This window comes from Thunnus albacares, chromosome 1 (genome assembly GCF_914725855.1).
Source record: "Thunnus albacares chromosome 1, fThuAlb1.1, whole genome shotgun sequence".
Classification (NCBI taxonomy): Eukaryota; Metazoa; Chordata; class Actinopteri; order Scombriformes; family Scombridae; genus Thunnus; species Thunnus albacares.
This window is the reverse complement of record NC_058106.1, coordinates 28764756-28789633: the sequence shown is the minus strand read 5'-3', so window position 1 is coordinate 28789633 and position 24878 is coordinate 28764756. Positions and strand designations below refer to the sequence as shown.

The 24878-nt window shown below is 39.5% G+C and overlaps 2 protein-coding genes across 2 annotated transcripts in view; one reads left to right on the top strand and one right to left on the bottom strand.

Annotated features, from left to right (window-relative positions):
* The window catches only part of zgc:158482 (uncharacterized protein LOC100009650 homolog), a 32384-nt gene extending 27252 nt beyond the window's left edge, over positions 1-5132 (bottom strand). The window contains exon 1 of the mRNA XM_044353546.1: positions 5013-5132. The gene's annotated coding sequence lies outside the window, so the exon portion shown is untranslated. The remainder of the gene's footprint in view (positions 1-5012) is intronic.
* A 92-nt stretch (positions 5133-5224) lies between these two features.
* pde8a (phosphodiesterase 8A) overlaps positions 5225-24878 on the top strand; it is a 45906-nt gene continuing 26252 nt past the window's right edge. Inside the window, exon 1 of the mRNA XM_044353521.1 lies at positions 5225-6673. Coding sequence (XP_044209456.1) covers positions 6521-6673 — 153 coding nt within the window. The 5' untranslated portion in view covers positions 5225-6520. The remainder of the gene's footprint in view (positions 6674-24878) is intronic.

The following is a 24878-nucleotide window of genomic DNA, read 5'->3' as shown; positions in this document are numbered from 1 at the left end:
GAGCATTATTTTGATTAAATTCAGTTTTAAACAACCAATGCACCAAAAGTGGAAACCTTTTATTGTTGTAGTGGTAACATTGTGCAAGTGTTGTGCCGCTGAGTGTGACTCTGACCAGTGAGAGTTAATAGGAATGGGTACAGAGCAGTGTAGATATGAGACATCACAATTTACTGATGACATATCAGGAAGTATGTGGGATTAATTCAGAGATAAAAGTGTTCACTTGATAACAAACAAGATTTCCCCTCTCGACTCAACTCAGCATTGCTTCCTGTAACATCTGAACCTGGATTCTTTGTAGTTTACAGGCACAGAGTTTTGAAGCATGTGTAAAATTAGTTTGTCTGTCACCATCTGCATGGTCATATTTTTTCTGACCATAATAACATTATATCAGTTTTCAGCAAGTACTTTACTAATAGACCGGGGTCACAGGGGTACACACAAACCGTAAAATTCACAACTGCTATATGTTTGTTGTGCAGCTCCTTTCAAGATTTCCCCTCCCGGATCTCTTGATTTCCTGGTACAGCCACAGATAGACAGGATGAGGTATCAAAAGAGGAAGGTGAAATAGGAGAGGAAGATTAACTATGGCTCAATTCCTTTCAGTGATGGGACACTTAAACTTTACAAACTCTGACCCAATGGAAGTTGAAGTTTTTCAATGCTTTGAGAATTGAGGAGTCTTAAAAAATGTCTCAAGGCCCCTGCAAATAATACAGAAACCAGCAAATTTCAACCAGAATGACAACTAACTCTGATGAAAGTTGTGGGAATAATCACACTTAATGGGTAGTTTAATTTGAATGTTTATCTATTGGTAAAAGGAGGTCATAAAAATACCTTTTTTCTTGTTGGAATTTGATATATTAATGCTGAAACTGAAAAAAAGAAATCTAATATCAGAAATGCAGGCATTGGCACCTGCCTAAAACACTATTTAGTGTTCTTGTTCCAAATATCCAAACTTTGGCTAATTTCCACATAATGATTCATTGCTGTCTTTATTTGGATATATATACAAGTTTATATATTACTACAGCGTCCAAGAACACTCCTTAAACTTGACATAATACCTTTAACGCCAGATATAATTAGTGCAGAGGGACATTGATCCAATCAGTTAATAAAGACACATTATAATATAGTTAAAAAAACACACTGACTGACACTTAAGGCACAGGACATAACATAACTCAATTTACAGTGTAGAAAAGACAGCCTATATGATAGTAAACCAAATACAAGTACATTACAAGTTTACTTTCCTATGATGGCTCAGCTAAAGAATGTAGCAGCACAAAGTACAATGATGGTAAGTGATGACCAAACACACATAAATGACGAAAGTGCAAATACAGCAGCAGTAAACATGTCATTTCCTCATGAATAATGCAGCCTGTGTTTCTAAAATCTGATACTGATCTGTCAGTGGAGTCATTTATGTGCTGTCATCTGTCATATCTCTAGAGTATTTATTTATAACTTACAATATTTTTATTAAATTGGAGTGTTTTTTTTGTTTTATGTCAGCAATAAATCATTTGAAGCTGTGATTTACAGGGATTTTAAAGTTTGAGCTCTTTTGTCATGCCCTGCCTAAAACAACTAACCACAATCTCATATGATTTGTTGCTTAAAGCTTCATTAAACAATGATCTACTAACATTTGACTCAACAGGCCGCGTAATCTGGGTTGATATTACAGCAGATCCCACTGAGAATTAACAATTCCGCAGATGTACACAGCTTTTATCCTCTTTTAACTCGTTGTTTTGGTACACACAAGAAAAAAAAAACACAAGATGTACAAGATACAACATAGTTTCCGAGTTGCTGACAGGTGTATTCTTTATGTGTCACTTTCTACCGTACTAGGCTAAATTAACTGTTAACTCCCAGCCTCCAGTCCTTCTGCTAAGCTAAGCTAAACATCCCGGACGTATCTATGTGCTGGATGTGCAGAGGTGAAATTGATGTCAGTCTTTACATGTAAAGAATTTGTAAGATGTATCTGAGTAAGGTAAGACAGAAAGTGTTCGCAAGGGGCATTTTAAGTAGCCTCATCTTTGATTTTTAGCATTTTCAGTTAGTGGTCAAGGTCAACATTATCAACAGCAAGATGATTTGTATATATACTGTGTCGTCACGCAACCTTAACTGTTTCTGTAGTGTGAATTATGTTGCTGAATGTGTATTTTGCTGGCTAAGCATGTTACATACAGTATCTGAGTGGATATCGCTTGTTGCTACACTGACAAAACCATATAATGGCTGATATTTGTGTGAAACCGAACATACAGCCTGATTCGTTGGTTTGTGTTTTGTTAACTTGAGAAACTGCAGCTGAAAATGGAAGTGTAGAGAATTTGTGTTGGAAACTGAAAAGTGAGTTTTAAAGCAGGAAATCTCAGCACCTGGCTGAGAAATGTGACCTCTGAAGTGACAAATGTCACATGAAGACTCTTATTAGTCAAAACAAAACGATAAGCAGCATAAATAATAAAAACAATGTTCAATGAGAAGGAAAATATGACAAAATTTGAATTTTTGCACAGAGTAAATAGTAAATAAATGTACTAAGATCAAGAAAATAGGAAAACTCAGAAAAACTGATTGGTAACAGGGAAACAGATTTTTAAAATATACAAAATTATAAAAACAGAGTCAGCCTTCAGTTCATGAATTGTTTTCCCTGCAGTGTCACTGGAGATTGAATGAGATTGAATAAAATGGGAACAGAATGATGTAAGTTTACAGTTTTTTTCGTCTTTATTTAACCACATCATGAAAAGCAAATACAACAATTTACACTGTTCAATCATGTTCACATATCTCTGAGATTAAAATATAGTTATGAGGGCTTAAAAGGGAGGTTCACTGTGAGCTGTAAGACCCTGCAGTCATGAGAGGTAAATGTTTGGGGTTGAAGACTGAGACTGTGCTAATTCAACTCTACTGTACAATGATAATATCTCCCCTGAAGGAACACCGGATGTATAAAACCTGAATATAATCCGGTCCAATACAACAAAAACATAAACTACTTCTTCATAATTAACTGTAGACTACAAACAATACCTTTCTCATACAATCTAAAAAACCACATCATAATATTCATGTATTTTATGCAAAGATATTGTATTATACTGTATTACCTGACTGAATCAAGGTTGAGCATTATGATGGTATAGACCATAAAACAACTGATCTATCCACATCTTTTTTTTTAGATATGGTTAGTCCATTGTGATCAGTGTTGTAAATCAGTGAGACAGACTGTTTTTTTTATGGCAACATTGGATTTAAAGGATTGTTGCATTAACATGATGAAAAATTGAAAGTGACAGATTAACCAAAACATTATTCCATCTGTTTGTTTTGTCTATGAACAGTGTCTCATTTAAGTTTCTAAAAAAGTTTACTATATCATCATATCACAATATTATATAATATTTTATATCATAATATAAAATTATATATACCACAATAGAACATTTTATTTGTATTGCCCCTCCTTAGTCAATCCCTGTATTGTTAGGTTCGTCCAAGTCCAAGAAATGATTGTCTTGTAAAGAGTTACAGGTATCATTTACAAGTAGCATTTTCTGATCCTGCGGAGAAGCTGGGGTGAGAGGGGTGGGACAACATCACTGTCATGAAACAGGGTTTCCACCTGTGTATTACAAGTACGTTGGCCTGCAGGGCCTGAGTTGACCCCCCAGCTGGGCCTAAGCATCAGGGATTTTTTAAAAAAATAATGTATTTTAAGATGTTTAAATGTGTTATACAAGTAGCATATCTCCTTTAAGGAATAGCTCAGTGCGTAGCGAGTGTGCGGTCTAGACCGAGAGAAAGAGAGAGCATGTGTGTGGCTGCAGCGACACCGGGCTGCAGTGCACACAGATACAGGGACGAGCCAGAGGACGACCGCCGCTTAGAACGAGAACCGGAGCAACCCGCCTGCCATCTGGAGAGAGACACACAGAGAGCAGGCTGAGCAGGCAGAGAGCGGGAGAGTTTCTGCGGAAAACAAGCACCGAGACCCGGGGAAACATGAGAGCAGCTGCTCGCTAACAGCTACGTGTGTTTACAGCAGAGAGCAGGAGGGACGACAGACGTCTCACTCCGCTACTCTGTGCTGCGACTCTGCTGCTGACGCCGACGGTCACAGAGCAGAAACTTTCAGTTTATAATTGTAGTGTCTGTCAGCCGACTAAGCATTGACAACACACTAAGTATTTTACAAATTAGAGATTTTTTATTTGATGAACGTGGGAGCTGATACGCGAAAATGAACTAAATGGGTTTTATTTATTTATTTATTTATTTAAAAGCAAAATGACAGTGGGGGTGGTGGGCAAGTAATGTAATCGGAGTATGTCCAAACACCAGGTATCACTGGTAAAACTTTTATATTTTTCTGCATCTTTTTAAGCTATATTATTATTTATTTTATGATGTGCTACTTAAAGGACCACTTGTGTGGGATTTAGCGGCATCTAGTGGTGAGGTTGCAGATTGCAAACAACTGAATACCCCTCACCCTTCCCTTCCAAGCGTCTAGGAAAACCTACGGTGGCCGCAAAACTCGCAAACAATGCAAAAATGCCCTCTCTGGAGCCATGTTTGGTTTGTGTGTTCTGGGCTACTGTAGAAACATGGCAGTGCAATACGGCGGGCTCCGTAGAAGAAGACCCGCTCCCTGTGTAGATATGAAGGGCTCATTCTAAGGTAATAAAAACACGATTCTTATTTTCAGGTGATTATACATTAATTAAACATACTTATTATATTAAATATATATTTCATTTCTGCCAAGTCTGTTCCGCTAGATGCCACTAAATTCTACACACTGCACCTTTAATTGAATTAATTTTGGCCCACATGGTACTCCATACAGTCTAGAATTAATGAAAAACATTCACTTATTTCGTGTTCAAAAACGTTTGACTGCCTCTTTAAATAATGTTGATTTTGCGCTAAATAAAACCGTAAAACCCTACCTTAGAGACCTTTCAGCCGGTTTACATGTGCCATCTGCGGAAAACGTTCAGCATACCTGCAGCCAGTTCTGTGTTTCTCTCTGTGAGCTCTTTTCCTGCTTTCAAAGTTCCCACGGAAAGCGGAGGACCACCCAGCGGCGCCGAGCACGACGCCGATTAGCTGCGCGGAGCTCATTTGCATTAACGTCAGTAAAGGCTGTAGGTCAATCCTTGCGGGTGCTTTTATTGGATGTGCCGCTGTCAAGCAGTGCTGAAGAATTGGAAGGGCAAACGCCAGAAAAGGCAGAGAAAAGACAAACACAAAATCAGCAATATGTAGCTCGATTCTGCCTTATCTCCGCTCTCTCAACCTTAAATAATCCTGCCGTCCCCGATTTCAGATCCGAAACTTGTGTACACGGAGCGGTCTTCTGTTTTTTTTTTCTTTTCGTTTTTTTTCTCTCTGTCTCTCTCAAGCGATTGCATTCTCCAGAGGTGGTACCTCCACATATTACAATGTGACAGCCTCTACATCCTTTTTTTCCTCCAGAATGAGAGAATATCGTGGAGCCTGGTAACACTGTAGCCAATTGCACCCGGGTTTGGACCTCTTATATCAGGCGGATCATCCTCAACCGGGCAGCGGATGCCTGAATGGAGATTGCAAGCCATCCACCAAGATTTCTCCGTTTCCTAAATTGGTGAATTTGGGCAGATAAATGGAGTGTTGTGTCGGACTACATGGCATTATGTTCCACGGGGGGTGTTTGACATCGGAGCGACTGGCCAGAATAATACTCTGCAGTGTGAATATTTCAGCCTGTTGATGATGAACCGCTCAGGACTGGAGCAAAGTGTCGTGAGAACCGGTTTATGGCCCGTGTCTTGAGCTGAAGTGGGTAACCAGATTGTTAAAGAGAGAGAAAAAAAAGCATCATTTTTGATGGCTCCGGGGTGGGGGAGGACGACTACACATGAAAGCTTGGACACAAAAAATGGATAAAACTATTGCATGAAGCTGGGGACTGCATGGTGTGTGTGTGTTTCTCTTTAGGCCTACTTGATAACAGTGAAGTTGAGGAAAAATGAAAAAATGGTGATGTGGTACGAAGAAGGCGAGAAGAGGAGCCGGAGTGAGGGATAAATCGTCCATGGGGATCTGAGCAGCCCAGCTGAAGAATAACGGAATCCAAGTTTTCGAGGATAATAGCTGCTTTGATTAAAGATCTCCAATTAACTTCATGTGAAAAACAGAGGGAGGAAATCAGCTTCCTGGTCGGGGGGTGGGGATAGAAAGATATATTATTCATGCCTTGTGTTAGAGCAATTGGAGAACCGGCTTTGCTGTGGCCTAGATGATATATATGTATTTATATATTTAAGAAAAAAAATGAAAGCTTAGAAGAGAGAGTGGACCTTTTTAAAAAAAAAAAAAAAAAAAAACCCACAAAAAGAGAGCGAATGACACTCGGGTAGCCCTCAAAGTAAAGCACTTGCGCAAAAAGAAAAAGGCTGAAGTGGGTTGAAGCATGGGCTGTGCTTCAAGTATTCATATCTCTGATAGGGTGGTCTACCACAGTGGAAAAGAGTCCGAGGATTCCCACTCACCCCAGCAGACTAATACCACTCAGCATCAAGGAAATCCTGCCTCGGGACTACCCCTAAAACCCCCGAGCTGCAAGGTGAGGGAACCTACATTCATTACACTTGATGTCTGTGTGAAGAGAGAGAGAGAGAGGGTGTATGTTTGAATGTTCAAGTTTTTTTTTTCTCAGGAGAAACCTCTAATCCATAACAGAACAGATCTATATAATCCCTGTAAGAATGAATTTTAGGACACTACTGTAAGTTATATGTCATAGTTAATACAAATGTTTTATAAAAAAAAAGATATACAGTAGAAATTCTAGTAGACTAAAGTAAAGGGAGGGAAGTAAAGTCAGTGTTCAGTACAGTAAGCACAACCCCTGTATTGCAGTTTATTTTTCTTTTTTTCATTTTAACGCCTTTAAACTCTAAATTACCCTGCTTAACATTACTGCTCTGCTGCTTTTTTTAAATATAGAGGAACTAGGCCATGATACACACTCAGTGGAAGGTCGTAAGGTCACAGGCCTCCAATCTAACCTCAGGTATTGTTCTCTTTTGTAGGTTGCAGGAGTGTTTTAGACCTGCAAAGATAAAGCAGCATAAAGCTTTTTCCTTTTTTTTTTTTTTTTTTCCCCCAGTTTTCAGACGCTTCATATGTACACAATAAGAATAATCTCTTTAGAACCCGAATCAAAGCATTGATATCTGTTGCCAAACGCAGTTCTTTTCAGTTGACACAGCTTTGGCCTCTGCTTCACCTTTCCACCAGTTTTGCTTTTCAATAGTATGTCTCCTCTTGCAGGTCTTATCAAGGCTTAAACTTTGTGTTTCAGGTTATAAAATCGGAGAACTAACGCACAGGAATTGTTAGTGTTAAACGGGAATATCTGAATGGAAATGAGAGTTGGCATCGGAAAGGATTGAGTGACAAAAGTTTGCTACCAGTATGTTACATCATCCCAAAAAATAACAGTCCCATTTGTGTATTGGGCCAGAAATAATTACACTAACCGTGGCATAATGAAATGTGCTGCTTGTACGCATGCAGGGGATAAAAAAGATTTTATTTCTCATAAGAGAGGATGATCAATTTCATTATTAGTGTTTGGCATTTATGTGTTGTGTAAGAGGTTACACATGCACAGAAAGAAGAACATATCAGTGTCTTTGTTAAACAGCAGGTGGATATGTTTTTGGAAGTGAGAGAGATGTCATCTTAAGATCCTGGTTTCCATGTGTGCTGGCAAAAGGCCTCATCCCATTTGTAGAAAACTCCATAATGAAGCAATATTGAGTTGAGAACAGTTATTCTATCTGCAAATGAAGAATAATGGCGTTGAAGCCTCAAGGAGTGGCAAATTGATAATAAAATCAACACAGCTCGTACTGTAATGTTTGCGTATGTCTGCAGGCGTCCGCAAACACAAAACGTCTGTAAAAAAAAAAAAAAAGAAAGAAAGAAAGAAAAGAAAGAAAAAGAAGTGTGATCTTGTGAATTTTGTGCATGAGTGCGTCTGTGTGTTGGTGTATGTTTTCATGAGTATGTGTGCATTTTGTCTGACAGACCGCAGGCTATTTGAGGGCCTCTGTCAAGCTGAATTTTGTGGCCAAATGTCACCACAGGATGCAGTGAGAAGTCGGTGTGACAGATGCCCCCACGTCAAGACGCCCACTGTGCCTTTGATTGAATTAGTCTCCTGATTGAGTTAGACTAATGGTATACAAATCTCCTTCAGCTGGAAATGGTTAATCCTGTACCGTTCTGTAAGGTGTCATCTTTAACATCCTCTGTAGCCGGTTCCAGAAAGCAGCCGGGTTTAATCGTACCATAATGTATAGAGACGTAGAGTTCGACTGTATTATCTTTGTTAACCATTCGCTGCCATTAAGAGTAATTTGTACATCAACTTGCCGTGATGCGTTTGAGGCTCAGTGATACATGTCGCTGCCGCTTGTCGTAGCTCTTTTGATTTCTTCTGCCTATAAGAGATCAATAACGGCTATTGATTGTTCTGGATTTGTGTGCGTGCAATACCTAGAGTTAATCAGCCCTTCGCAACACAACGTCATTGTGGAAAGCACTAATTTTGTGCATTTCTTTTGGGATATATTTAGAGCTGCAACAATTGGTCGATTAATCAATTAGTTGATCGACAGATGGATTAATTGCCAACAATATTGATAATCAATTGATCATTTTGGATTCATGTTTTGAGAAAAAAATGCTGAAAATTCTCTGGTTCCAGCAGAATATTTTCTGGTTTCTTTAGTCTTATATGATAGTAAACTGAATATCTTTGGGTTGTGGACTGTTGGTGAGAACAAAACGACATTTTAGGTTGCATCTTGGACTTTTTTGGAACAGAGCTTTTCAGAAATGTCACCGCTTTCTTTGCAACATCACAGCTGTATCAGATCCCAGTAGGTGTCAGTAGAAAGTAGAGATGAATTAATTGATCGACAGAAAATGAATCTGCAACTATTTTAATAATCAATTTTGTTGTTTCTGTCATTTTTCAAGCAATAACGCCAAACATGATGTTGTTCCGTCTTCTTAAATGTAAGGATTTGCAGCTTTTTTTTGTTTAATGTGATTGTAAATTTTGGTTTTAGACTGTTGGTCAGACAAAAAAGCAGTTTGAAGATGTCACATTGGACTTCAGGAAACTGATCAACTATTTTCTTTTGGAGACCGATAAATGAATCGAGGAAATAAGTGGCAGATTAATTGACAATGAAAATAATCGGAAGTTGCAGCCCAGGTAGAGGGAAATGAGATCCACATTACACTGAATGGTCGGTGCGTCTAATTATTCTGTTTCCATTCTCCGTGTGCATGTCGGTGCCTCAGCTTGTGTCGTTGTGATTCTGGAGAGAGAGAGAACAAACATTCATCCCCTGAAGGATAATAATCCTCATCCACATCTACACACAGCTGGCAGTCTAGCAATACAGCGAAGCACACGTTTAGCCTATTGCGAAACTGAAATTAAAACAAATGTTAAAACTGTGCTGTATCTTTGCTTACATTTTTATACTTGGAGAGAGAGAGAGAGAGAGAGAGAGCGATGGGGAGAGAACATGTGCAGGCGTCTACAATGTGAGAAAGATTCAATGGAAGTTTGGGAGTGTGATGTGAGTCTTTGTCAAGGGTACGTTACCATCTGGGCTGCTCTGGTGATGATAAGGCTCAAGTACAAGGTCCTGTGATAGTGGGCATTTTTTTCTGTGTGTGTATAGGGCCAAACAGACAGAGAAAGACCTCAGCCAAACACAACACCATTTATCTGGCCTTGACTTTTTCAGTCTGATTGCCCCCACTCAAGGAAATCAAGTAGCTCTCCCCCTGAACGGCAAGACTAGAATCAGTTTTACCATTACCTCTTACTATAAATGGAAAAGGGCAATAAAAGGTGCTAAGCTTATAAGTATCTGGAGAGTAATACCATCTTGCTTGCTGCCTGATTCCAGTCTCTGCATGCATTAACATAAGTGGTGGAATCACTCACCCATATACCTCAGACTTCCCCCCATTAAACCCTCCCATCTCCAGAAGTGACAAGGTACACAAGGTTGCTTTTCTGAACTAAAGCCTCAGCTGGGAAACACTTAACTGTTGCTAGCGCGCAGCACAGAACTTTAAAAAGTTTCTGAACCAAACACCAGGGTGTGATACATCTTACTTTGTATCCTTTTTTAAAAGAGTGTGTAGTAAGATATGACACACCTCTGACCTGCACAGCTCCTCTCCATTTGTCAGTTTTCTCTCCCGCTGTTTTTGTGTGTGCTCTCTGGTCAGTAGTGTGTGTGTGTGTGTGTGTGTGTTTAGTCTAAGTTGAGAGTCATTGGGTAATTTATTCCAGAGGAGGGCAAAGGCTTAGCATGGTGATGAATTAATCCACTGTGCTTTTTCTGCTGGCTGAGAGGAGGGAGACTGATATTGGCTCTTTTTCTTTCTCTCTTTTACTTTCTTTCATTAGTTTATCAAGATCATATCAAGATCATCTTGATCTATAAAAACTCTTGGATATTTTTCTCTGAATGTCCAAAGTTAATGCATTTTTCTGCTTTGAATTTACAACTGTTTTAATCGCCACAATCACATATATGATTTAATACACAATGGGAGTAGTCTCCTTCTGTGCGCCCTTAGAAATGCTAACATTCAGTTCACTTCAATGGCCCTGCTGTCGTCTGTGTCTTTACAGCTGGTGATTGGATCTAGTGATGGACTGTGCTTATCTATGTCTATCAAGGATGTCATGTGTATATGCACAATGGTCCTTTATAGCCCAGAGCATGGCACAAACCCCTGGCACTCTGCCACGGTTAGTGGTTTGATTCCCACTGGAGCAAAAGTTCCATCCACCCAGATGACACACACATATGTAAAAACTGATAACATTTTTTAAGGATTTGATCAAAGGAACAATTTGACATTTTAGGAAATATGCTTATTCACTTTTTGGCGATGATTTAAATGTGAAAATAGTTACCACTCTTATATCTGTCCGTTAAATATATTTATACAGCCAGCTGCCAGTTAGCTTAGCTTAGCACAAAGACTGGAATCAGGGGAAACAGCTAGCCTGGGTCAGTCCAAATGTAGCAAAATGCTCCTAGTAGCATCTCTAAAGCTCTCTAATTGACACGTTACATCCTGTAAAACAAATGTAAAACCACAAAATATTATTTTTACACTTTGGTCTTTGTACTAATTAAACAAACAAGTGCAGGTAGGCTGATTTTTTTTTTTTTTTTTTAACCTTTGGACAGAGCCAGGCTAGCTGTCCCCCCCCATCTCCAGTCTATATGCTAAGCTAAGTTAACAATCTGCTGGCTGTAGCTTCATATTTAACGTACAGACATGAGAGTGGTATCGATCTACCTCTCCTCTTTCCCAAAATGTCAAACTATTGCTTTAAATACGACTTAAGCCACTCGTTGTGGTTTATTTAAACAAAACGTCAGCTGCACTGTGACCCTGTCTTTCCCTTCCTGTCAGTGTGTATGCAGGGGCAGTGAGGGTTGGTTTTTTTTTTTTTTTTTTTTGCCATGTCATTTATCTCCACTGGCACATGAGCTGAAGGAGTTGAGAGGAAGCGAGATGGGGCCCATAGAGCACCCACAGTCTTCTGATTGATGTATTGGCAGCTCTGGAGCTTATCGCCATATAAAGATGTTTCTATAAGCAGCAGCAGATGTCTCAAACGTCTCCAAGCTACAGTATTTATATATTTAACGTAATATTCATCTGTTTTTGAGCATTGAGCAGCTTCAGTACTTGATGTAAGGACAACTAAGTCCCCCTGTATGCAGGGTGATCTTGTGTAGAAATAAAATTAGGATAATATAATAAATCCCTTTGTGTAGATACAGTGGGTCTCTTCATTTCCAGGAGTTTGCTCTCTTATGAGGTGTCAATTGGGTGCATGTACTTATGAAACAGAACCTTCCATTGTTTTTTAAATAGTCTTAACAAATAAGGCCACATTCAAAGCTTGTTCTGCTCCCCCTCCAGGTTAAGAATTTTGTATCATAAGGCCAGCATGTGATAGTTTCATGAGATTATGGAAATGGTATTCTTCCAAAACAAGGCACTACAAGTGTTTACTTTGTAGCTGCGCTCTCTGTTCTGTTTCAGAAGCTCACAGGAATGTACTGTAGATGTGAGTGGGCCCAGGTTCACTGGTGGCCTTTTTTAAGCTCCTCCTTGACTGTGTCTCTCCCAATTTCTGGGCTTTCTAAGCTGTGAGCATTTGCAGGGGTTGTGGTGCCATGCTAGCGGTGTGTGTTTTTGAATGTGGCTTTCAGATCTAGTATGTTCTAGACCGGACTGGAGACTACCAGAGTGAGAAAGAGTGGTGAGATGTTCATAGAAAACAGTCCTGTGTTGAAGCCCTGTTAGGCGTGCAGATCTTCTGAATTTTCTTTAGTTTGTTGACTGATGGAGTGTCTTGCAACCATGTCTACTGCCACTATTGAAGTCGTTCATTGATCAATCAATCAATTAAACACTTTTAATAACCTTAAAAAGCACACAAGAACACATGATATTAAAACAAATACAAAATAGAAATGGGTCAAAAAAGAAAACAGTGCACAGTTTTAAATGATTTAAACGTACGTTAATTATGAATAGAAATTAAAAAAATGTAGAATTTGTATCCTGAATGCATGTATGTGCTCATGTCACGTGCTCGTGAGTTTAGCTGAGGGATAGCAAACAGTATGAAAGAGATTTTACATCTGTTACTGATACAGCTCCCCTCACCGTCATAAGTGTCCAACTAAGTTACGATAGCTGCAGTGAATGGGAAGGGATGCGACCTGTGTGGAAAACAAACAAATATCTTGAAGAACTACAGAATCAAAAATCATCATCATACTGTACTCGTCAGTGGTCAGTGGACATTGAACTTTGACCGGAAATTGAATTTCCTGACACACTGTATACTATATTTTACTATCTCTATCAAGTAGTCATACAGAGAACCGTCAAAAAGTGATTAATGGAATAGACTGACGTTTTGGGAACACTTACCGCTACCTCTAAAGATAATTAAGGTTATATCTCATTTGTTTAATCCATTTAATACACTGAAATGTAAAAATGACAAGTTGTGGTTTTACCGGGGCTGTGTGCCGGGTTAATTCCTGGCTGGGTGCAGTGACTTCCTGGAATCCTGTCGTCACTGTGACAGTTGCCTCCGTAAAACTACAGCTTGTGGTTTTTACACTTTGCTTTTTGTACACATCAAACAAAGAAGATATAACATAACATGTTCAGTTAAGAGCTCAATATGTGCTAGTAGGGGGGTTTTGTTACTTTTGGACAGACCCAGGGTAGGCGTTTCCCCCGTTTCCAGCCTTTATGCTAAGCTAAGCTAACATCTCCTGACTTTAGCTTGTATTTAGCTAGTATCTATAACAGTATCAATCTTCTCATCTCAGCAAGAAAGCCGAGTGTTCTTTCCCACAATATTACTATTTTCAAAAACTTTCTATACAGTATATCCAAGTTTCCGCACCAGGTTTCTAGTTGTATGTTGATCCATTATCTTCTCCTCTCCTTAACCTTTGGCAATGTGTAAAACATCTCAGTCTATTTGTGTAGTCGGCAGCACCACAGCTATTTACTTTTTTATTTTCAAACTTTTTTTTTTTCATGTGAATGCACCCCACAGCTCCTACAGTGATGTCAGGTGTATACCCTCTATACTAAGATCTCTCAAGGTCTTAATCCCACACTTTAGAGTGGTTTTGAAAAGTACATCATGTACAGAACACACCATCATTGTTCCTTCAAAGGTGGAGTTCATCTGAGAGTCATCTCACTTGCATAGTGTCACAGTGTCAGTGTCCATAGGCGTGTTTTTAATCTCCCCTTGAAGAGAGCCTTATTCAGCGATTGTGGACTGCTGTAACCATGCACAACACGCCTTGTTAACAGTGCTAACAGCCATGTTAACAGCATCTGGTTACTGGAGTACTTTGGCCATTTTCACGCTCCGTCACACCACTGTCCTTGCAGCCAGAATAAACTTAGGAAAGGTTGTGTACAGCACAGTATGTTGAAAGACTGTTCCTGCGGCAAGATTTACAAAGCTCCAATTTTGTAGATTTTGTATTAAATTATAAATCTAATGGGAATTTCACTGCAAAATTTGGCAGTTGATCTGAAACAATTTTGGTATCAAAATGCTCCTGAGGCCTTGACTTCATTTTACTGCCGCTCCTCAGGTAAGAAGCGCTGAGCAGACAAGAGCCTCACCAGATTTAAATGAACAGGCCTGCAGCTTATTGGCTGTAGTAAACACGCAAAGACACTCATTCAGCAGCTCAACGCTGCATTAAGCCAGCAGTGCTTGTCTCCTTCCTTGTTTTAATGGACACAGCTATGACGCAAAACGTTCTGGAGTGTGTCCTGCCTTTTTGCTCTGAAGATATACTGTATCCCCTATTTGATATAACCCTCACTTTTTTTAGTGAGCAGAGCACAGATGGTGTGTGTTGTTTTTCTAATGTGTGGTTGCAAGGACACATTTTGGGATCAATTCAGTTCAAATATAATCTTATTAGTTCCTCTCTTTGTCATCTTTTTTTTTTTTTTTTAGTCTTTTCAAATTAGATTTTTGACCTTTGCTCTAGAAAAGATGATTTAGTCTTTACCACATACAAAAGGATACTTTACTGTGACTTATCAACAGAATTATAATACTTAAAACCATTTGACTGTGACATGCAAATGAATTTTGCAGCAAACGGGAAGTGAATCTGTCTGCAGTGCTTAGTCTATTCATGATCAAAACCTCTCTGTAGACATTCAAGTCCTAAATGTATGTGTGTATATTGGCTTGTAACTTTTTAGGTTTTTTCAACAAAAAAGAAAAAAAAAAAAATCTTCACTATTACAATAGTTCAGTCAAAGTTCACCCTATTGGTGTGAAAATGCTGGCATGTATTCAAAAGTTTTTAAAACAGCTGGTTAAAAAAATATGTACGTCTATTATATTTAAGTCTATTTTACCAAAGACAGTAGAACATCCAGACATTGCATGATGTGTGTCGAGTAGCAGACTTATTATATATAGATTGCGTGTTGGCAGCCATAGGAGAGCAGGAAATGTTCAATGGAAACAAAAGAGTACATGCCCGGTTAAAAGTAATGTACATCCGCACATGAAACAATGAGGCGCACACTTATCAGTTTCTAATAAATCAATAGTTGAAACATTCCTTTATGTCTGTCGAAAGCACCTGTGTCTATTATACCTGCTGCACCTGTCAGATTACATGCCTCACAGGTCGTCTGTTGTAGCTGCATGCAGTGCAACCAGAATTTCTGCTTGTATCTATATGAAATATTATTCTTTATTATATATCGTAGAAAATAATGTATTTACTTTTTTTTATTTAGCATATTTTCTCTATTATATTATTCCTACTAATATCTCCACACAATCAGCAGAGAGCACAATGAGCAGAGGCATTTTCACTCATTCATTTTTGCACAAAATGCACAATTTGTACATCATCTTGCCAGAGTTAAATAATCCATTGGAGTAAACAAGAAGCCTTAAATGCATGTTATTGTTTTTTTCATTGTATCCATGTTGAGTGTTTTCATATTGGTGCAGCATCACATCACTCTCTACTTACTGTCAATCATCTGAGACCTACGGGGAAATCATAAGCTTCTGATCCAACCTTTTATAGACAAAATTGTAAAAATAATCAACAGATTAATTCATAACAAAAATAACAGTTGCTGCCATATCTCATTTAAAACAGAATTTTATGTAACAGCAATATTAGATTTATCCAGACAGGAGCTTTTTACCTGTATTATGTTTTTTTTTTGTTCTGTTTTGTTTTATTTTATCACGACATATCCATAGATTTTTTTTTCCTCTTTAATCATTCATTGTATTGTCATTCATTTTCTACCCATCTGGGTTTTATGCGTGTGTGTGTGTTTACAAACTTCCTCCCCATTCCTCAGTCAGCACTTGTGTGTGTGTGTGTGTCTGTATGTGCCTCAGTGTGTGTAAGTCAAGTATAGTTTCTGTGCCAAGCCCCAGCCCGGCGCTCCAGCTCGTGTCACTCACTGATCCCTCATGCAATGGTGACATCAGTGCTCCTGTTTTAGCAGGTGAAGAGGAGGGGGAGTACAGTGATTATCTAATGCTCTCACAGCCATCTGAAGAGCCCCGGAGAACCGCTTCTGATATTTTCAAAAACATCTAAGCCGTGCCGTGGAGAGGTGGAGCCACAGAGAGTTGCAGATAGAGAAGGGGGTGGTGTGGCTGCAGTGGGCGTATTGATAATTCTAATCCTCTCTTTAGGCCATAAGGTTGGCAAGATAATTAAGATTGTACAGTTGGGTATGGCTCTGGCAACATAATCAAAGTTACTGTAGACTAATGGTCTCTCATTCAGGCCAGACGGTTTTCTTGTGTAGCTTGTTGTTTGTACTCTGCTTGTCTTGTTGTCATGTATTTGGCTGGACTGAAAAGGAGGAGGGGTTGACTGCAATGGAAAGGTTCCCGGTAAGATTACAGTAAACTGTAGTGTCACTGGACCAGGCAGTGTCCCACTTAGACTTCCCAAGCTCCTTTAGCTTGTCCTTTTGCTTTATTGGCCTTTGACCCTACCTGGACTGAGTTAAGAGAGGACGGAGAATGCGGACTGCATGCGCCTGATCAACAGCTGCCCATGTTTCACAGTGCAAATGACAGTCTGATGGCAGACAGAGTAGAAAAAGTGTTAGGATTTATAGCTGATAAATGCAAGCAGACACGGTGAAAACAAAGAGGGGAGACATGATTAGAAATATTCTTTGGGGTGTTTATGTGCAGTAAAATTGGGGTAATTTGTGATGAATAGAATGAAAGGGGAAAGTGAAGCAGGGCTACAGTAACAGTTGTGTTGAAGACGGCTGCAGGGGGCAGAGAAAGAGGAGGAGGTTTTAGTAAGGGGCTGCCCCAGAGCCCTGGATGGCTTAGGATTGTCCAGGTCTTATAGGGATTTCAGGGTAATCTGGATAAGGACAGAAATACCTTGAAGGTGAACATTGGAGAAAGTGCTCAGCTTCTCATGGATCTGTCCTCTGACTCATTCATTTAATTAATTCATGCACACTGGTGGTAGATACAGAGGAAATTAGCCACATCTTTCCTTTAAAGGGGCACTCCCATCGATTTTTTTTTTTTTTTTTTTTTTTCACATGAAGATGAGGAGCACTACTCGGCCTCTGAAAACAGTTGTGTAATTTCTTCATTAGTTCTAAAAAGCAACCCTGATGATGTCAGCTTAAAAATTAACCTGCATTACAAACTGGAGATGTGGGGTTTGAAAGAAGTAAGCATTTGGGAAGTATAATGAGTTGCATTATGGGAAATGTAGGATCCAGTGGTTATGGAGCTTGACCTTTAACTAGGGACTAAAAGTCAGGATATCTTGGCCTCGGCTGCTTTGATTTTGACCTTTCGTTTCTCCCAACCTCATGGAAGTGCATTAATAAATGGCTGGATTACCCCTTTAACCATGCACGCTTACTGCTGTATAATTTATACACACTGCCTTTCACCATCAGGCTCAGGAGATCACAGACTAAGACTTGAGAGTTGGATAAAGCTCAAGTTGCTATCGGATACTCAAAATTGGATATTAAAAGAGGTCAGGGTCATATTGAGATCACAGTTTGGACACACTCCGAAAAAAGATGGAGAGGGAAATTGGGAAAAGTAAGACACTAATTTAGACAAATACAGCCACAGGAGATGCATAACAGTCCTGGACATATGGAGATGTGATCTCATTAAAACCTCATCTGTCTTTTGAATTGAACTCTCAGAAATCCCAGCCTCAGCTCCGTTGCAGTTTGGCAGTTAGCTTACATGCAGCGATGTAGCGAGCAGCCTTGTGTGTTTCTGTCCATGTTTAATGAGCGCGTCTCTCTCCGGCTCCCGCTCTTACTCTCATGTTCCCGTAGGCCAGTGTGTGAGGGCTCTGAGCGCAGTCTCTAACCCTCGTCACTTGGCCTGTCGGCAGGAGCTGCTCCGCTGCCAGGCCTCAGTTACTCTCCTTGGCACAGTGACGCACGGATCACATACACACTCGCGCCACTATGGACACACGGTATGCAGGCAGGCGTAGACAGCGTCACGAGCTCAGGGAAGGCTGCGTGCACTCTGATGTCACACACATATACAATATCCAGTAAATAAACATTTTATTTCATTCAAAAAATAGAAGTACACAATGTTCAGATTAGCTCTACGGAAGGAAAAAACAGCACTGCTTTGCTGTGGTCTGCTTCTCTGAGTGTCTTTGTGTACAATATGTGTGTACAGGCATGCATGTGTTTGATATCTATTCCTTCCTTTCCCTTTTCTTCAGTCTTTTGTTGAACTGTATAAAAACAGCGATTGTGCCGGACCATCTGTTCACATAATCTGACAGTTTTGTGTGATATCTGAGGCGATGCTTGCAAGGTGTGGAACACCAGTGAGAAACAGGGACAGGTCACCAAGGATGAAGTAACCTATCCATTTTCTGCAAACTCTGTATTTTTAAACCACGGACGTCATTCAAGGGCGTTTGGGACTGAATTCCAGGACAAGTTCACTCTCCTGTGAGTTACTTGGTGTCTTCCCTCTGTGTGTGTATGTGCATTCCCGTATGCTTGAGTTTCCGCACTATCTGGTGAGGTAGGAGAGATGTCACTGCAGACAGAATAAAGGTCAGGGCGTACTCTGGAAGCACTGCCCGAAAAACAATGAATGTGTATGTGTGCATGTATCTGCGCTCTTTTGCACAACTGATTAGAAGTTGCTGTATTTGGGACAGTAAAAATATGAGAGAAGTGTGCATCAGTGCCTTAACAATACTGTAGTAAAAGTACTTTAGTTTACAGTGTTTTATTCTTTACAAGGTCTGCATTTTTGACAGTTTATCGCTTCAGTTTTGTAGAACTACCTTTTCCTTTCAGTTCCATTTGTTTCATCATGAATTATACTTTGCTCTACAGAGCTATCTACAATAAGTCTCTGTATGTATAGCTTGCATATGGCATAGCAAGCTAGCATTACATAAATGATTAACTTACTGTTACTTAACTTACCAGAGCCTAAGTCTACTGGCCTCTTCAGTTAACACTGAAAACCAGGACCAACATGTCACTGTCACTTTCCTCTAGTCTGTATATTTTCTGTGAAATCACAACAAAGTCATAATGATTCTCTCCAGCAAGCAAAGTGGAATGAGGAAAAAAAAACTGGAGGAATTTGAGACTCAGAATAAGGGCACATTTTTCACATTGCAGCCCATATTGCCACCTGATGATACCAGGTGTCACGACAGATTGTATAATGACTGTGTTTAGGTTCACAGTACATAACATGACGGGCGTCAAGTTTGTGACAGGAGATCAAGTCGCTGTCGGGCAAAAAGCTGAAGAGCGTTGGTGTGTTTCATTTCAGGCTTGGTGGAGAAATCCTAGCAAATGTCAGAAATTGTTGAGAAAAAGGTGACATAAATAACTAAACATGTCATGTCATCATGTCAGCCTGACATAGTGTACACATGTACCTGGGCAGGGCTTGATGATAACATTACTGTTCTACAGCGGGTGGGGTTGGTTTCACATGTCCGAGTATCCTTTAGCAAGACACTAAACCCTAATTTACTCCCCCTAATGTAAGTCTTGTTTGTAAGTTTTGGATGAAAGCATCTGCCAAATAAATTTAATGTAATCTGCCCACTAGAAATCTTCCAGCCCTGAAAAATGGTCTCATCTTGTTTGATTTATCCCAAGATTTATTCGATTTAATCCCTGTTAAAAGATTTTTGTGGTTTATTTCCAAATACAAGGCTGCAGCTATTGACCACAGTAGCTACTGTAGGTGCCTTCAGTTAAATAGGATAAATATTGATAATATTTTTAAAAATATTTTAAAAATATTAATTGATTGATTGAGAAATTAATCAGTAGATTAATTTGTTGATTTCAAATAATGGAGAAAATAATCATTAGTGGTAGCCCTATTAAAAATGTACTAATTCTACATTATTTAGGTAATGTTAAATGAAATAATAAAACATTGTGAAGATTAAATTTGACAAAGCAAAGTGATGCATCGTGTTGGAAAAGATAATGATAGTGAATGATTTTATTGATATGACACCTTTTTACATGAAGTACAACTCAGAGTGCGTTACTTACTTACTTACTACTTTCAAAAGGACGCAGACAACTTGTTTTATGTTTTGTAAAGAAAACCTCATGTACAAAACAACATATGCTCTTTACATAAGAGTGTAACAATGGGAAAAGTAAAGATTAGAAATGACTAAATGAGGAAAGTAAAAGTAGATAAAATATAGATGAGATCACATGAAATGTTTATTCATTTACTGTAGCCAGTTATTTTATTCCCATCATGTGCACACAGCTGAATACTTGTCATAGAAAGTAAAAGAAGACACATTGTTCATCTCATGACATTGTATCTGACAGAGGACAAGAGAGAAGAACCCTGGGAGATATCAGATGAATAAAAACATCTAGTTGGAGTTTTTTTTTTTTTTTTTTTACACATTCAACACAACAACAGAATATTTCTTTTACAGCGTGTTGTTTAGCTCGCAGGACGTTGTAGTTTTTGCTCAGTGAGGTTGGTCTTTCCTCTTTTGTGCGTTCCACCAGACAGGGGGAGAGCGGGAAAGAGAGAGAGAGAGAGAGAGGCAGAGATAGAAATACAGAGAAAGCAAGGATGTTCTGGGACAAACCAATCCACAGTGGCCTAGTTTCCCTCAGCCATGCCAGTGACTCAACTAAAGTCTTCTGCCTGGCTGACTGTGGGCTTGGTCACCATGGATAAGACATGTGGACAGAGCCAGAATACACACGGTTGCTGTTATTTTTCTAAATGGATGAACTGCAATAACATTAACACATTAGACAAGTGTGTAATTTTTATTTGGGTGGGGGAGGGTAGTGTTTTTTCACTCAGGAGTCTTTTTTTTTTTTTTTTTTTTTTTTACTGCTCTTCGGCTACAGTCGCAAAGCAATCCAGAACAATAAGGATAGATAGAAATATTAGACCCTCTGTATTTCATGTTTTGTATCATTTGCCTCCATTTTTAGTCAGTGTAGTCAAGTCATGCCAGGTTGAGGTAGACTGATTTAAAAGACAGTGCTTTAAAGAAAGACAAAGATGCATATATTGTGCATCAGGAAACAAAAAGTAATGAAAGAGAGGGTTCAAATATGAAAAAAAAAAAATACATAAAGGGAGGACATGGAAAGAAAGGAAGTACGGGTGAGGTGAGAGCACAGGTAGGGCATAAACAGTGGCAATGTGTGTCGTTTCTACAGCACCTCTGCACTCTGCGCATATTCATTTTGAGTAGATGAGTGTGTTTGACATTTTGTACTGTCACAAATGTGTAGTGAGAATTATTAAACTCTCAATAGTGGACTCAAAATATCCCACAATACACTGAAAAATGTAGTGTACATTGTAAGATTATTAACATAAAGCTTACTGCCATCATTTCCGATGAAAGGAATGACTCAAGTAGTGTCAGTAAGTGTTTTATTTGCCAACTAACACACTACATAGTCGCCTACATAAACTCCCTATATAGTGAGCGAATGACAGCTGTAGTTGTTGGAAGAGGGCTAGATGCTTTCCCAACATGCACTGGGGGGAAAAGCATGAAAACAGTGCAGAGAGGTCGTAGATTTATCACAGGCCTTTTAGAAGTCATACTGTGTGTATTTGTAAAGTTTACTGTTTGTAATAGTTGCATATATTCAAGCAATACTTGTGTGTTTTGCTATACAAGAGTACTGGACATTTTCATACAAATTTTACACCTCATACAAAAATGTGTTTTGTATACGATATGTACTGTCTGTCATATACATATCGAGGCTACTTTTACACGCATATCATATAACATTATGCTATATGTATACACTCCATATACCGTGCATGTGTATTTAACTAGCGTACAGAGTGTATACATACTGTACACTTACATCAACACCAACTGTCATGTTTATTTGAACTGATTTTAAACTGAATGTCAGTGTTATGCAACACTCTTATATGATAATGGACGTTCAAAAGAAGACTAGTCTATGTGGGGGTCTTAGTTCCAGGTTTATGTCTGCTTCCTTTTCTTTTCAGTAGGTTTGGTCAAGTTTACATTTGTACTTTTACCACCTTCAACTATTTATCCTTAACTTACTTACATACTCTTGGTTATTGTTTTTGACTTGCTGCTCTGTGCGATCGACGTATTGTAGCTTGTAGTTTATTAGTTCCTGTGACACTAAATATACTAAAGATCCTATTAGCATGTTAATTTTCCTCCTCCACATAGATGTGGATATTAGAGCTGCAACATTTAGTCGACTAATCAATTAGTCGACCGACAGGAAATTAATCAGCAACTACTGTATTTCTATAATCGTTGTTTTTCAAGAAAACTGCCAAACTTTTGCTGGTTGCAGCTTCTCAGATGTGAAGTTTTTCTGTGCCATACATGAAAGTGAACTAAATATCTTTGGATTTGTGACTGTTGATAAGACAAAACGGCATTTAAAGACGCCATCATGGTCTCTAAGAAATTCTAACAGGCATTTTTTTAACCATTTTTTAACATTTTATAGACAAAACGATTAATCAGTGATGAAAATAACCATTAGTTGCAGCCATATCATATACAGATAAACATTTTTCATATTTTATTCACACTGTGCAATTTTGCTTTCAAATATGAATACAAACTGAATTTACTGAGGTGTTTGCCAGGCTGGTTATCGTGTCTGCAGGTCATTGATTTGTCAGAGTTAGATCTGGTTGCAGGTTTGAAACCCCATTGTTATCGATGGCTTCGGTACAGATCTATGGGCGGCAAATGTAAGTGGCCACACATGAAAGTGAATTATTCTCTTTGAGGCAACACACACAGCATGGGCAGCTAGCACTACTATCTGAGTGGCTCAGCGTGCGGTGAGGTTGATGTGTCACTCAGTGCCATTTAGTCCCTCACTTAGCTCTGTGTGTGAGAGTTAGTGTGTCTGTCGGTCCGTCTGTCTGTCTGGTACATAGTGTGCGTCCCACATCTGTGGCTGGGACTGCTCCCCTTAATCAGACATAATGAAGAACATTGATTCATCTCCATTTGATTCACACTTTTAGACAAGAGCACACACAAGCGCACAAACACACACACACACACACACAAATGCACCCCACCACTAGTTGAGAGACCAATATCAACCCAACACTTCAAACAGAGGAAGAATTACGGATATCTACTTACGTTGCTGTAGTATTATTAGCTCTGCATGTAATATTCTACTTAACCACATGTGGAGAAGTTTTAAGAAGAGGGACAAAGTGACGCTGAAGAGCTGAAGAAGAAGTGGTACCAGAAGAGAGTGGGAGGGGGGAGAGAGAGAGAGCCAGGATCTGGAGATTGTTAGTGAACGGGGCAGCCATGCACGTTTTCCTAAGAAGCACGAGCAGGGCAGGCATCCCAAGATTCCCTGCATCCTGGTCCCAGCTCTGGGTTGGAGGAAGCTGTTTACTCTTTCTATCTCTCACTGCTGACGTCGGCGCACCGAACAATGTCATCCAATTTCCTGTTTTTCACTTTAGTGGAAAGCCACTCTCCCAGTGTGTATGTGCGTGTCTGTCTATGAGTGTGAGACAGAAAAGCTGGTGGGCTGGAGGAGAGCAGAAGGAGGAGGAGGAGGAGGAGGAGATCTATAGGGCCGGATACACTGGGAGCAGGATATAGGGTCAGAGGCAACTCTGCTATGTAAATACATTAGGTGTATTGAATGAGAGTAGCAGGGGACTGCAGACTGTCCTGAATGCAGCCTGAGATGACTGTAGACACCTCGCAGCTCTGATGTGGTCAAAACAGCTCGAACAAAGAGGAAAGGTGTGCTATCACATGACATATGACAGTTCGAAGCGGTCAGCCTGGAAGATGAGATTGATTTTTGGAGTTATTTTATTAAATCACGCTCTAGCATTTGATTTTTAGCCACACTAGTGAGAAAGCTCTGGGGAAGGAGATGTCAGTCTGCAGGTCAGCCTTTCTACCACTCTGGTCCAGACAAAAATATCTCAACACCGGTTGATTGCCATGACATTTTGTACGGACACTCATGCTTCCCGTAAAATGAATCATAATGACTCTGGTGATCTCATGAATTTCCTCTACATTTTACATTTACATTTTGTCATTTGCCAGACGCTTTTAGCCAAAGCAACTTACAAGCAAGGCTAGACAATCAAGCATTAGATTATAGTGCCTATTGAAAGACCTGTGGCACAATCATCAGGTCAATTTTTACCTGTCCAATACCTTGTTGTATGACCAGTGACCCATCAGCCTCAGCTGTAGTTTGTTTTCAGTACTAATTAGCTAATGTTAGCATGCTAACAGGCTAAACTGAGATAGTGAGCATGATAAACATTATACTACACATCAGAATGTTAACATTGTCAGTGTGAGTACATTAGCATGCTAACATTAGCATTTAGCTCAAAGCACTACTGTGCCTAATTGCAGCCTCACAGAGCCACTAGCATGGCTAGTCTTATTAATTTCTCCCTGGTTTTTGATACAAGCAGCAGTGGATTAACCAACCAAAGCGGGTAACTGCCCCAAGCCGCCATGACCTTAGAGGGCCCAAAAGTTCCTGGGTCATTGTGTGGCAATTAGTCTCACACCACAGCCAGAATGTACAGGAGGAACAGT